General features: G+C 31.0%; 3 protein-coding genes across 3 annotated transcripts in view; 1 reads left to right on the forward strand and 2 right to left on the reverse strand.

Annotated features, from left to right (window-relative positions):
* The window catches only part of LOC135218586 (uncharacterized), a 9,936-nt gene extending 5,431 nt beyond the window's left edge, over positions 1-4,505 (reverse strand). The window contains exon 1 of the mRNA XM_064254998.1: positions 4,407-4,505. Coding sequence (XP_064111068.1) covers positions 4,407-4,505 — 99 coding nt within the window. The remainder of the gene's footprint in view (positions 1-4,406) is intronic.
* The window catches only part of LOC135218270 (uncharacterized histidine-rich protein DDB_G0274557-like), a 60,881-nt gene that overhangs the window by 40,606 nt on the left and 5,968 nt on the right, over positions 1-14,307 (forward strand). The gene's annotated exons all lie outside the window — the stretch shown is intronic.
* LOC135218467 (uncharacterized histidine-rich protein DDB_G0274557-like) lies at positions 11,375-12,396 on the reverse strand. The gene is made up of 2 exons (XM_064254792.1): positions 12,359-12,396; positions 11,375-11,793 (listed from the first exon to the last, which is right to left on the reverse strand). Exons 1-2 carry the CDS (start codon positions 12,368-12,370, stop codon positions 11,479-11,481), a joined length of 327 nt encoding a protein of 108 aa, XP_064110862.1. The 5' UTR covers positions 12,371-12,396; the 3' UTR covers positions 11,375-11,478.

Consider the following 14,307-nt stretch of genomic DNA (forward strand, 5'->3'; position numbering starts at 1 on the left):
ATGTGCCGTTTGTCATACAAAACCCAAAAAAACAAAAAAAACTTGCTAAATAATGTTGTGCCTGCTCTGATCTATGGTATTAGAATCGAGAACATTTACAAGTAACTGTATCTCTCTTTGACATACTGACCAGGAACTTCATTGTTGCTCGTGGGTGTTCACCGTGGCCACTTGTGAGTGAGTGTCTGCCGGTGGAAGGCGGAATATTGCTTTTATAGTCGCTTCTTTCCGAAGAAGACCTTCGTTAAGTCTTGTGACATTGCGAAAGGAAACCAGAGTTTTAGTTCGGATGTTGTTCTCATATTGTCATATCGATAATCATTGAGATGACTTGAGCGACACTATATGAATGAGTTGTTGATGTTTAATGAATGAAATAAAAAGAAATTTTAAAGTGTTAATAATAAATCATTATTTCGTTTATATTAGAGGCAAATTACATATATATTAGATAAATACACACACACAACACACAGACAGACACACAGACACACACGCACACACACGCACACACACACACACACACACACACACATATATATATATATATATATATATATATATAAACATGTGTGTGATGTGTGTGCATATGTATATTACTTATACTTATACCCAAACTCATATACACACAGATAGACGCACACAGTCTATAGTGAGGTACGTTACTAGATACCCCGCGTATATACTTTATGAATGAAGACTCAGATGTTGGTAGTAGTAGTAAACAGTAGTATATGGAATTCTTAAATTCTTTCACACATTCAAACTCCCAAGTAGAGTACAATTAAGGAATGGCCATTAAAAGAGAATAATAATTTTGTTATACAGTTCCATGGCGCAATCCACGTTTCTGTTGATTTGAAATATGCATCAAGTCTTACACAGTCTCTGTGAAAACCTTTGTTACCCTGTAGTTTCAAGGATACGTGAAGTATCGTTCTGATACCCGCAAAATTTGCCAAGCGGTCTTAGGGTCTATGTGGATAAAGACCAGTGTTTAGCCAATGAATAAAAATGCATTGTTTAACATAAATTGTTTTTCCTATGCACACGGCCACATAAAGTATTGATAATGATATTATTAATCATAATGATAATAATTACATTAATATTCATTACTGTTATTGTCATTATTCTTGTTATTAATATTATAATCTTCATCATTATTGTCATTATTCATACCTCGACATCAGGGAAGAGGGTGATAGAACATACATAAATACATATGCGGTATGCATACACATATATAGACAGATATGATACATACTTAAATGCATAAACACATAATAAATAAATTAAATTTATAATATATATACATATATATATATATATATATACATGGGTGTGTATGTGTGTGTATGTGTGTGTGTGTGTGTGTAAGGAGGTCAGTAGAATAGGCAAGTTGTGAAACATAGTCGTTGCAGCTAATCAGTGAGATAGTTTATTAGTCAAACAAATTCGGCCATTGTTTATTCTTGCTCTGAAAAGTTAGAAATACCTTATGATAAACAAAATGTTTGTATATATCTCTTTTTCATACTTGTCATTCTAGTATAATCTCTATACAGGTCACCTTTGTCCTCTTGTCTAAATCGTTTGGTGTTTATGCATCGCCTTATTAAGCACTTACCCGTTAATAATTAGCATTTGACACATAGGATTCTTTCTTTGTTGCATACTGCAAAAAAACACGCGACATGAAAGCAGTCTTGAAGCCATGAGGACAATTTGATGGGCTTGTCATAGGTGAAGCAGCAATCACGTATACCCTGGCTTTGACCAATGACGATCGGCTGCCCTCGCCCTGTTGTCGGCGGTGTTTACTATTATATTAGGTTACCAAGTACATTAGGGCAAAATATCGTACCAACCACCTCTAAATGATCGTATTTCGTTTCAATATGATTGTATTTCACCAATTCCAAAAGTCTTGTGTAGCTGATTCAAAAGGTAAATAGAAATAGTGTTATGACTGCTATGTATTCCTATAGTCAACATCAAACTGTAAAATTAAAATAGCGATATTGTCATATGTAGATTTGTCTAGCCTTTCCTTTAATACTTATTCTAAAAGGGTGTTAAATATTTGTGATTCACACTACTGGGAACCCTGTTCTAATGTCTGATGTCATAGTTTACGTCACAACTAGCCTCTCTCTGGGGTGCCAACTAACAAAATTAGCTAATGTCCTCCTTTTTACATTTCTTTGATTTACTCTGATAAGTGCCTTAATTAATTCACATTAGACATTACTGCATATTTTTGCCAATTAGGCCGTGGTTTCAAATAGCTTTTTCCAAAATACGATCAATACCAGATACTTTGGTAAGATTTTGTCGACGAAAATCGATTAGACACTGCCCTGAAATGCACAGTAAATTTGAAATATAATGTTTATAACTTATGCGTGAGGGGAAAATCTTGCACGCGTCCTGAGTAAGCTGGACTTCGGATCACGCCTTGTTCAACATAATATCATTATTGGCGACTATTCTAGTGGCTTTCCCTGGCAGACAAAATAGAAAAAATAGTTTTAATTTAGATTAGATAACGGAAGAAATAAATCTTTTTCCAATATAATCTTGTCATGTTCTCACAGCTCATGACTCCAAATAGCACTTAAAACTGATATACATCAAAGAGCGTTCTTTTAGTTTCATACTCTATGAGCTTCCATTATTTTGAACGATTTTTCTTCAACGCGGTGTCTTAAAGTCACACAGCATATATTTAAAAAGGAAGCACTCAAAGATAAAATAAAAAGTAAAAAATTGTAAAAAAGACATTCTAACAATATATATATATATATATATATATATATATATATATATATATATATATATATATATATATAAGAAGTCAGTGATATTAAAAGAGTTTGTATACTTAAAAATAAACATCATTTTTTTTAACTCTCCTTGGATGTAGCCACTAAAGCAGGCCTTCTCGAGAAAATACTGGATTCACCTGGCTCACTATTATTCAGCTAAAATTGCGTATCTGTTAATTTAATTTATCTCTCAGCAAAAAAAAACGACTACTGGAGAGGCCTTCTCTTAAAGCCACAAAAACACCTCGAAGTTTCACGATGCCTCTTCACTGACGTGTCCTACGGACGTACCATGAAAATTATAAAGCAAAAACTCAAGAGTCGCAAAGAAAACACAGACAACTTGTAGAGGCAGAAAACGCTTTTCAAATTATCAAAATTGGTGTTGAGGAGATAGTTATAAGAAAATAATTCAAGAAAAATTAGCCAAGAGGTGGAACAGCTATTTTATGAAAACATTAGGAAAGCAATAAATGCATTCCATGTACTTCTAAAGGATCCAATTACAGAAAATGAGTGAGTTATGCAGTGGTTACGGACGGTAATAGTATATATAGATATATATATAATATATATAGTATATATATATCATATATTATATATTATATATAATATATAGTATATATATATTAATAATATATATACTATTACCGTCCGTAACCATGCATAACTCACTCATTTTCTGCAATGGATCCTTTAGATCCAATATAGAATTATATATATATATATATATATATATATATATATATATATATATATATATAATATATATATATATATATATATTCGTATACTATATATATATATATATATATATATATATATAAATATATATAATATATATATATACGTATATTAATATATATATCTATATATATATATATATATATATATATATATATATATATTATATATATATATATATACGTATATATATATATATATATATATATGTATATATATATATATAATATATATATAATATATATGTGTGTGTGTGTGTGTGTATGTGTATGTATGTATGTAATGATAATTCAAAATGTGGAAATGGACGGCTATAGAGCTAATACTTTAGATAAGAACATAGTACTAGGTCAGTGCACGACTGCTGTTCAATTATGGACGATCTCCTAGCCAACGATCTACTAACAAACAAAACTAAACAACTACCTTTTGATTTTGCTTTCGCTCTGTGGACTACATTTACGATAGAGCAAAATAAATAATACAATTGGCGGTGGTGGTTTTGGTGCGGTATTGGTTTAGGTTAGTAATTGTAAAATCTGTAAGTAAATGCATCAGTATTAGCTGCTTCAAAAAGCTAAATATACTAGGTCCTTAGCAGCTATTACTCTCAGTAAAATAGTTTTACGTTTTGTGTGAACAGCATTTAAAAGAAATACATTTAAATCAGTTTTACTACACAAAAGTACCTTGTCTCTAACATGGATTCATGTTTCCTCAGATTAAGAGAGGGTTGAAAATCAAAATCATATTTCTTGTGCAGTATTGATTCGTGATGTTTCCATTTACATAAATGTACACTTCTTGGATTAGAAGGAACAGAAAGTCTACGTAGTCTTCCACAGGGCAATCAGTTGTAAGGTCCTCCTCCTTAACCACAGTAACAGGAGAGATAGTGGTAGAATAGGCAAGGATAGCCATAGCAGCCATGGTCATATGAATGCTCAGCTTAAGGGCAAGGATCGGTAGACCTCTTTTCATGAGGACTGTAGACAGGGTAGGTTTCCAGCCTCCGGCTCTGGAGCAGCAGACCTCTTGTGATGGTAGTGCTTGTAACCGTAGCCTAGAAGAGAGTAGCAATGATATGCACAGAGGTAGCCATAACCGTAGCTATATACAGCATGATAATAACCATAGTAACTAGTCAAGTATACAACAATAATGAGGTAGAGATGATTATGGTGTAATCATAACTGCTTCATTAAAATCTAAATTATTATTGATATGGCCATTATTATACTGTCAACAAAATGACCATTACGTATACTATGGTCTTCCTAACTACCTATTAACAAAATTGTAAGGAGTACAAAATAGAGCCGCCAGATTAATGAAAGATTACGTTCCGTAACAGAATAACCGCGGCACTGATCGAGCTACATTGGCTCCCAGTAAAAGCAAGAATAGAATACAAAATACATCTTACAGTCTTTAAAGCACTAAAATATGGGGAACCAACATATCTAAGAGACTGCCTAAGTTTCTTTAGACCTGAAATAAATTTTGTGATCAGACATGCAAGTGAAGTATGTATTTGAACCTAGAACAAATCTTAAGTCAGGCGAGAGAGCATTTGAACATTGCGCACCAAGACTATACAACAAAATGCCGCCTGAAGTGAAGATCATACGAGAAGAGTGTAAATTTACAACAGGACCTACGATCTTGATGAGAAAACACGAAAGGACAATTGTAAAATATATAAGAAGCAACCTGTTTAGAAAACGTACAAGAGCCCGCCATGGAGGGAATCATCCCGCTGGAGGGCTGTACATAAAACCAAGCAAATGAACAAATGAATAACTGTAGAGCATATCAATTGATAGTTAATAAATAGAATTGAAGAAATTGTTTGATATACTTGATGATGAAAAATGAAAAAACGATTTTAATAACATATAGCGTAAAATCGATAATATAATATAGTTGAAATTAATAAGAAAATGTTTGTAATTAACACTAAAAATCTTAAAATCATACTAATAATATGTAAACATCGAAAAAGCTAAGTCCACCACTAATAAAGCAATTACAAGAATGTTCCTTCTCTTCTACTGCAACGTTATGTATGTCTCAAATCATAACGGCGTTTGGATATATATAACAAAATGTAGAATATCGACCATACTCAGAAACAATTCAATGACCCTCCATGTGTCATTTACATACTTGAAGCTTAAAAACACAATTGTATTATAGGATTAAATTTCAGATAAGTGACAACATTATGAAGAGCCCTTCCAAGTACAAATAATTTACCAATAGCTTTCTACATGCAACATACTAAGTTTTTTTATGGTGTTATCAATTTGTCATGATTAATTTTCAATTGTAAATAAAAGAAACAAGGTTAACATTCGGTAATTTGCGAGGCTATGGCTAGAGCAAGTCAGCTTACATCTTTTAGTTCTAGCCTACTTCTAAAATTGAAAATGGTTTGGCCAATTCAAACTATTAAAGGCAAATTTCGTACACTGATTTGCATTCCTGTAATTTAGTGAAAAGTTATGGAAAACATTTCTCCTTAATTCTATTCCCAAAAACAAAGATATAAATTTTTCATTGTAAGATTATTGAAATGTATGGCTTCAGTTGAGCTCCAGTACTGACTTCTTTGCTCAAACTCAGGAGGCAAGATGATAAAAGATGACAGCACCTTTACAGTAATGAGACACTGGGGTTTTGTTGTAGGACTTCAGTGCATCATGTATGAGATGTGTTGAATCTGGCACCACCGAAAAAAGCAAAAACTCAAGAGTCGCAAACAAAACACATAAACAACTTTGAGAGGCAAAAAACGCTTTTTAAATTATCAAAATTCTTATTGAGGAGATAGTTTTAAGAAAATAATTCAGGAATATTAACTAAGAGGTGGAACAGGTATTTTATGAAAAAACACTCTAGAAATATAATAGATACATATAATGTACTTCTAAATGATATATATATATATATATATATATATATATATATATATACTATATCTATATATATATATATATATATATATATATATAATAAAAGGAGCCCATAAAAACACCAAAAATATAGAGAGAAAAGTACTATATTTCAGAGACTGCTGTCTCCCTCATCAGGTAGATGAATGAGAAAAGTTTACAGAAAAGGTGGTATTTATACAAGAGGTCCATCCACAGGCAAGCCAATTTAGGTCACCCCCGCTGATAATCTTCCTTTAATCTTCTTAAGCGTTGGTTGAATGAAAACCTTGTCGATCGTATCTGAAATCCATGATCCTTTTGAGATGTTCATTACCTGCCTCTCTTTTATTAAGATCGATTCCATCATTTGACTCTTGTACCGGCAGTTGCTACTATAAATTACACATGACAAATTCCAGTTTATTCTATGGCTATGTTCATTTATATGGTTGAAAATAGCTGAGTTCTCTTGTCCATACCTAACTGACCATTTGTGTTGTATTAATCTCTGGGGAAGTGATTTACCTGTAAATCCGATGTAAGATTGGTCACAGTCCTGGCATGGGATTTGGTAAACCCCTGTGTCCTTAGGAGATGTCTTTTGTTGGACGTTAATCAGGGATTTGGCTAAGGTGTTTGGGTAAGTAAATGCATATGGGTTAGATTTTTCGAAGGTCTGAGTCACCTTCTTAATCGTGTCCAGGTGAGGAATTTTTAATTTATTGTTAGGTGTATGTATATGAATCACGGTTAATGTGAAATGAACATAATAAAATAAATAATATATAATATATATATATAATATATATATATAATATTATAATATATATATATATATATATATATCTATAATCTATATATATACTAATCATATTATTTAGTATAAATATAATACATATATATATATATATACATATAATATATATATATATATATATATATATATATATATATATATATCTATATATATATATATCTATATATATATATATATATAATATATATATATAGATATATATATATATATATATATATATATATATATATATATATATATATATAGATATTTATATATATATATATATATATATATATATATATATAGATATATATATATAGATTATAGATAGATATATATATCTATATCTATATATATATATATATATATATATATATATATATATATGCATATATATATATAATATAAATAAAGGTTTTTGCCACGAAGGAAAAAATGATTAAGCCAGATAGCCAAGTACTTCCGGTCCTGTTCGGACCCTTTACTGAGGCAAACTGATTTTACAAAGAACACCATAGTCAAAAGAAGGCTTAATATACAAAATGGCACTACAAGATTAGCCATAAGGGCGATTTTCACTCTACAGAAAGGAGGAGCCGCCAGAGGCTAGCCACACCTTGAAGGATACCCGCAGTAAACAAGTTATTCTTCCAGTAAACAGTACATTTTGAAAAAAACACGGGAGCATATACAATTTAATATCATGAATTTTTACACAAATTTTCCCAACAAAAATTATTATTAATGAAAAGACGAAAGAAAATATAAATATAAAATATAATATATATATTATCGAGCAAGAGAAAGAGGGAGAGAGAATATCGAACCAGAGAGAGAGAGAGAGAGAGAGAGAGAGAGAGAGAGAAATAACTATATACATGTGGGACTAATTTATTGGTTGTTCATTTATTTTGAGGTCCTTCATAAACATCTTACAAATATATGGGTCCAAATGGTACATTCCCAGACTAAGATTTAGGTTGTTTTATTAGTGATTTGTATAATTGCCGATTCCAGTAAATTTCTTGAAACATAATCATTAAGATCTAGCAATTACCGAGGTATCATCCCAATTAATACAGTGAGATTTTTCACTCAGATGGATAAACAGCGCATTTGAAGTCTGGGCTGTTCTAACTGAATACATAAGTTGCTTTATACGTACACATAAATTTTTACTTGACTGACCAACGTAAAACGAAGGGCAATCCTTACAAGGAATTTTGTAAATGATGTTGTTATTTGTTACGGGACTATTCTTAATTAGCATATCTTTAATGGTATTGTTATAAGAGAACACTACATTAACATTAAACGATTTAAATATTGATTTTATGGTTTGAAATCCACGAAAATAAGGTAAGCTAAGTACATTTTTAGGCATTTCTTTTTCATTAATAGCAACATTATAAAACTTTTTGTGAGCTTTTTGATAACATAAATCAATAAATGAGGTGGGTAGCAGAGATCGTTTCCTATCTTTTTTTATGTATTCTATTTCTTGGTCCAGATATTGATACACAAAGCACGTAGGAACATAGAAGAAGAAATTGAAATTTTAATATTAAGATGGTGGCCAGAAAAATGTACATATGTTAAATTATTTGTGGGTTTTCTATAAATACTGAATTTGCATTGGAAAGATTCTCTATGTATCAATACATCTAAAGGGATGACATTGTTATTTTCAATTTCAACAGTGAATTTTATGGATGGCACTAAATTATTCAATTTAGACAGTAAATCATTTACATCGATACCACCAGGTAAGACTACTAAGATATCATCGACATATCGGTACCATTTTAAGGGGATAAGTGTGATATTCGGGAGGTGTTGGCTCTCAAAAAAATTCCATATATAAGTTTGAAAGGAGAGGTGATAAAGGGTTACCCATGGCCATATCAAATATTTGTTGGTAATACTCTCCATTAAAAATAAATCTGCAATCACAAATACATAACTTAATTAAGGAAATTATGTGACTAACGGACATAGGCAATTCATGCAGTACAAGTTCATTACTTAAATATTCTAGCACAGAGTCAATAGGGACTTTTGTAAACAAAGAACATGCATCAAAACTGACAAAAATATCGCTAGGGTTTAGTACAATGTTATTTAATTTTTCCACAAGATCAAGAGAATTCCGGATGTGTGAATTAGATACAGTTCCTAGTAGCGGGGATAACAGTTTAGTAAGATATTTAGATAGTTTATAAGCAATTGATCCTACAGTACTAATAATTGGACGCATAGGTTTGTTTTTCCTTATGAGTTTTGACTAGGCCATATAAATAAGGTAATGAGGGGACACTTTACAGTTAACTTACACAAAAGTTCTTTTTTTTCTTTAAGAATTTGTTTGATATTGATATTAAAGTTTTTTATTACTTGGTCCAACGGATTTTTTGCGAGTTTTTTGTTTTTTGTAAGTTATTTCATCCTCTAGGAAAGTATGCATGCGTGATATGTAGTCAGTTTTGTCAAGAACCACTAAACTATTGGATTTATCAAAATAAATGAACAACTAATAAATTAGTCCCACATGTATATAGTTATTATTTTTATTTCTTTCTCTCTCTCTCTCTCTCTCTCTCTCTCTCTCTCTCTCTGGTTCGATATTCTCTCTCCCTCTTTCTCTTGCTCGATATTTATATATTTATATTTTCTTTCGTCTTTTCATTAATAATAATTTTTGTTGGGAAAATTTGTGTAAGAATTCATGATATTAAATTGTATATGCTCCCGTGTTTTTTTTCAAAAATGTACTGTTTTCTGGAAGAATCACTTGTTTACTGCGGGTATCCTTCAAGGTGTGGCTAGCCTCTGGCGGTTCCTCCTTTCTGTAGAGTGAAAATCGCCCTTATGGCTAATCTGGTAGTGTCGTTTGTATATTAAGCCTTCTTTTGACTATGGTGTTCTTTGTAAAATCAGTTTGCCTCAGTAAAGGGTCCAAACAGGACCGAAAGTACTTGGCTATCTGGCTTTTTCATTTTTTCCTTCGGGGCCAAAAACTTTATTTATACATAGCATCACGTTTTATATACTTCGTGATCAAGTTCATTATATATATATATATATATTATATATTAATTATATATATATAATATATATATAAAAGAATATATATAGATATATATATTATTTTCTTATTATATATAATATATATCAATATAATATATAGTAATATATATCCTATATATATATATATATATATATATATATATATATATAGATTATATATAGATATAGATATATATAGATATATATATAATATATATATAATATTTATAATATATATTCTAATTATATAAAAAAAAAAATATAGATATATATAATATATATATAGATTAATATATATTATATATATATATATAAGATCATATATATATATATATATATATAATAGATATATAGATATCATATATATATATATATATCTATCTATCTATCTATATATATATATATGTATATATTTATTTATACACCTATATATATGTATATATATATATATATATTTTTGTATGTATGTATATTTATCATGTGTGTGTACTTCATTGCGTAGTTGCTACGTATTTTGCAAAATTACAAACGTTTCTCACATAACACCATAACACCAATGATTGTTCATTTTCCTTTTATTTTAGGTTGACATATATGTCTATTAAACCTTGTTCGATATTGCTATTGCAGTTTTGGTGACACCTAATTCCAGTGAGATCTTGACCCGAGTTAATGAGGCCCCTTATTCAGGTAAATAAATCTGACCTCATATATTTTTCACCCTTGATGAAGATTTTCCCCATAAAAAAATTAGGTCATTGTTAATCTCCTTCATTCTCCTGTTTGGTATGAGATCTTTCAATGGATTGTGAATGCACATTATAAAGAGATTAATGTAATATACTATAAATCATTGTAATATCATAAATGCAAGGCAACAAATCTCACATGGTGAGTCACCGCCATTGCAAACATTACAGTAAATTAGGAAAGGAAGACAATGATTTATGAAACTCAATATAAAAATCATTGAAATAAAAACCAAATAGGTTTTGCAGTATTTTAATTCAATCGTTTGTCTTTACATGAAACACTTCTGAATCAGCAACAACAGAAAATCCACATATATGCTCCACTGAGACCTGCAGTCAAGTTCTCCTTAACCATAGTATGGGCCAGGATAGCCATAGTAGCCATAGTTATTGGAAGGTTCTGCGTAAGGGTAAGGATAAGGGTAAGGCTCAGCATAGGCGTAAGGATCGGCAGACCTCTTTCCGTGATGGTGAGGATAAGAATGGTAGGCATGGTAGTATCCAGCCTCTGGTTCTGGCTCGGCAGATCTCTTGTGAGGGTAGTGATTGTAACCATAGGGTCTTGGGTAGTAAGGGTAGTAGTTGCGATACCCATGGTCTGGCTCTGCATCTCGCTTTTCTATTGCAGCAGCACAAGCAAAAGCCGCCAGCAGCACAAATACCTGGAAATTTTGTAAAGCACTGTGAAATTATTCTCCTTTCAAAATGTATGGGGTAGGATAAAAAATTGCATATACTAATATGCAATTTTACTAATAATAAGTAAAATAAACTAATAACTATTTCTTTTACTATTTTATGGCTAAAGTGGGGACATATTATCATCAACGTAGAACACATAGCTCTTATAAGAAAATGTTTGAAAGTAAGTAAAATGAATTTATTAAGCACATAATCTTAAAAGCGTTGGTATATGAAGGAAACCAGAAAGTACTCATTTGAAGTTCTATAGAAATTTTCTTATTTAAGAGATAAATGTCATTTGAACTTTTCTCCTCATAGTCAATAATTAGAAAATTAGTAGCAATATTCCAAGCCAATAATTTCCCGTGATAAATCGTCAGCACTTTGATGGGTAGCAAGCAGTATTTAGACGACTGCAAATGTGCCGTTTGTCATAAAAGACCCAAACAAACTTCCTGGTAAATAATGTTGTGCCTGCTCTGATCTATCGTATTAAAAACGAGAAAATTTACAAGTACCTATATCTATCTTTGATATACTGACCAGGAACTTCATTGTTGCTCGTGGGTGTTCACCGTGGCCACTTGTGAGTGAGTGTCTGCCGGTGGAAGGCGGAATCTTGCTTTTATAGTCGCTTCTTTCCGAAGAAGACCTTCGTTAAGTCTTGTGACATTGCGAAAGGAAACCAGAGTTTTAGTTCCGATGTTGTTCTCATATTGTCAAATCGATAATCATTGAGATGACTTGAGCGACACTATATGAAGTAGTTGTTGATGCTTAATGAATGAAATAAAAAAGAAATAAAGTGTTAGAAGACAATCACTATTTCGTTTATATTAGAGGCAAATTACATATATATTAGATACACACACACACACACACACACACACACACACACATATATATATATATATATATATAGTATAGATATATATATACATATAATATATATGTATATATATACACATATGTATATATATACACATATTTATATACATACATATATATATTGTATATATATACATATATAAACATGTGTGTGATGAGTGTGCATATATATATTTATGTATATTTATACTTATACCCAAAGTCATATACACACAGATAGACACACACAGTCTATAGTGACGTACGTTACAAGATACCCCGCGCATATACTTTGAAAATGAAGACTCACATGTTGGTAGTAGTAGTAGTAACAGTAGTATATGGAATTCTTAAATTCTTTCACACATTCAAACTCCCAAGTAGAGTACAATTAAGGAATGGGCATTAAATGAGAATAATAATTTTGTAATACAGTACCATGGCGCAATCCACGTTTCTGTTGATTTGAAATATGCATCAAGTCTTACACAGTCTCTGTGAAAACCTTTGTTACCCTGTAGTTTCAAGGATACGTGAAGTATCGTTCTGATATCCGCAAAATTTGCCAAACGGTCTTAGGATCTATGTGGATAAAGACCACTATTTAGCCAATGAATAAAAATGCATTATTCAACATAAATTGTTTTTCCTATGCACACGGCCACATAAAGTGTTGATAATGATATTATTAATCATAATGATAATAATTACATTAATATTCATTATTATTCTTGTTATTAATATTATAATCATCATCATTATTGTTATTATTCATACCTCGACATCAGGGAAGAGGGTGATAGAATATGCATAAATACATATACGGTATATATACACATATATAGACAGATATGATACATACTTAAATGCATAAACACATAATAAATAAATGAAATTTATAATATATATACTATATATATATATATATATGTGTGTGTGTGTGTGTGTGTGTGTGTGTTTGTGTGCGTGTGTAAGGAGGTCAGTAGAATAGGCAAGTTGTTAAAAATAGTCGTGGCAGCTAATCAGTGAGATACTTTATTAGTCAAACAAATTCGGCCATTGTTTACTCTTGGTCTGAAAAGTTAGAAATACCTTATTATAAACAAAATGTTTGTATAAATCTCTTTTTCATACTTGTCATTCTAGTATAATTCCTATATAGATCACCTTTGTCCTCTTGTCTAAATCGTTTGGTGTTTGTGCATCGCCTTATTAACCACTTACCTGTTAATAATTAGCATGTGACGCATAGGATTCTTTCTTTGTTGCATACTGCAAAAAACACACAACATGAAAGCAGTCTTGAAGCCATGAGGACAATTTGATGGGCTTGTCATAGGTGAAGGAGCAATCACGTATACCCTGGCTTTGACCAATGACGATCGGCTGCCCTCGCCCTGTTGTCGGCGGTGTTTACTATTATTTAAGGTTATATTAGGGCAAAATATTGTACCAACCACCTCTAAATTATCGTATTTTCGTTCAATATGACTGTATTTCACCAATGCCAAGTCTTGTGTAGCTGATTCAAAAGGTAAATAGAAATAGTGTTATGACTGCTATGTATTCCTATAGTCAACATAAAACTGTAAAATGAAAATAGTGATATTGCCAAATGTAGATTT

The sequence above is a fragment of the Macrobrachium nipponense genome, chromosome 9 (assembly GCF_015104395.2).
Source record: "Macrobrachium nipponense isolate FS-2020 chromosome 9, ASM1510439v2, whole genome shotgun sequence".
Taxonomy (NCBI): domain Eukaryota; kingdom Metazoa; phylum Arthropoda; class Malacostraca; order Decapoda; family Palaemonidae; genus Macrobrachium; species Macrobrachium nipponense.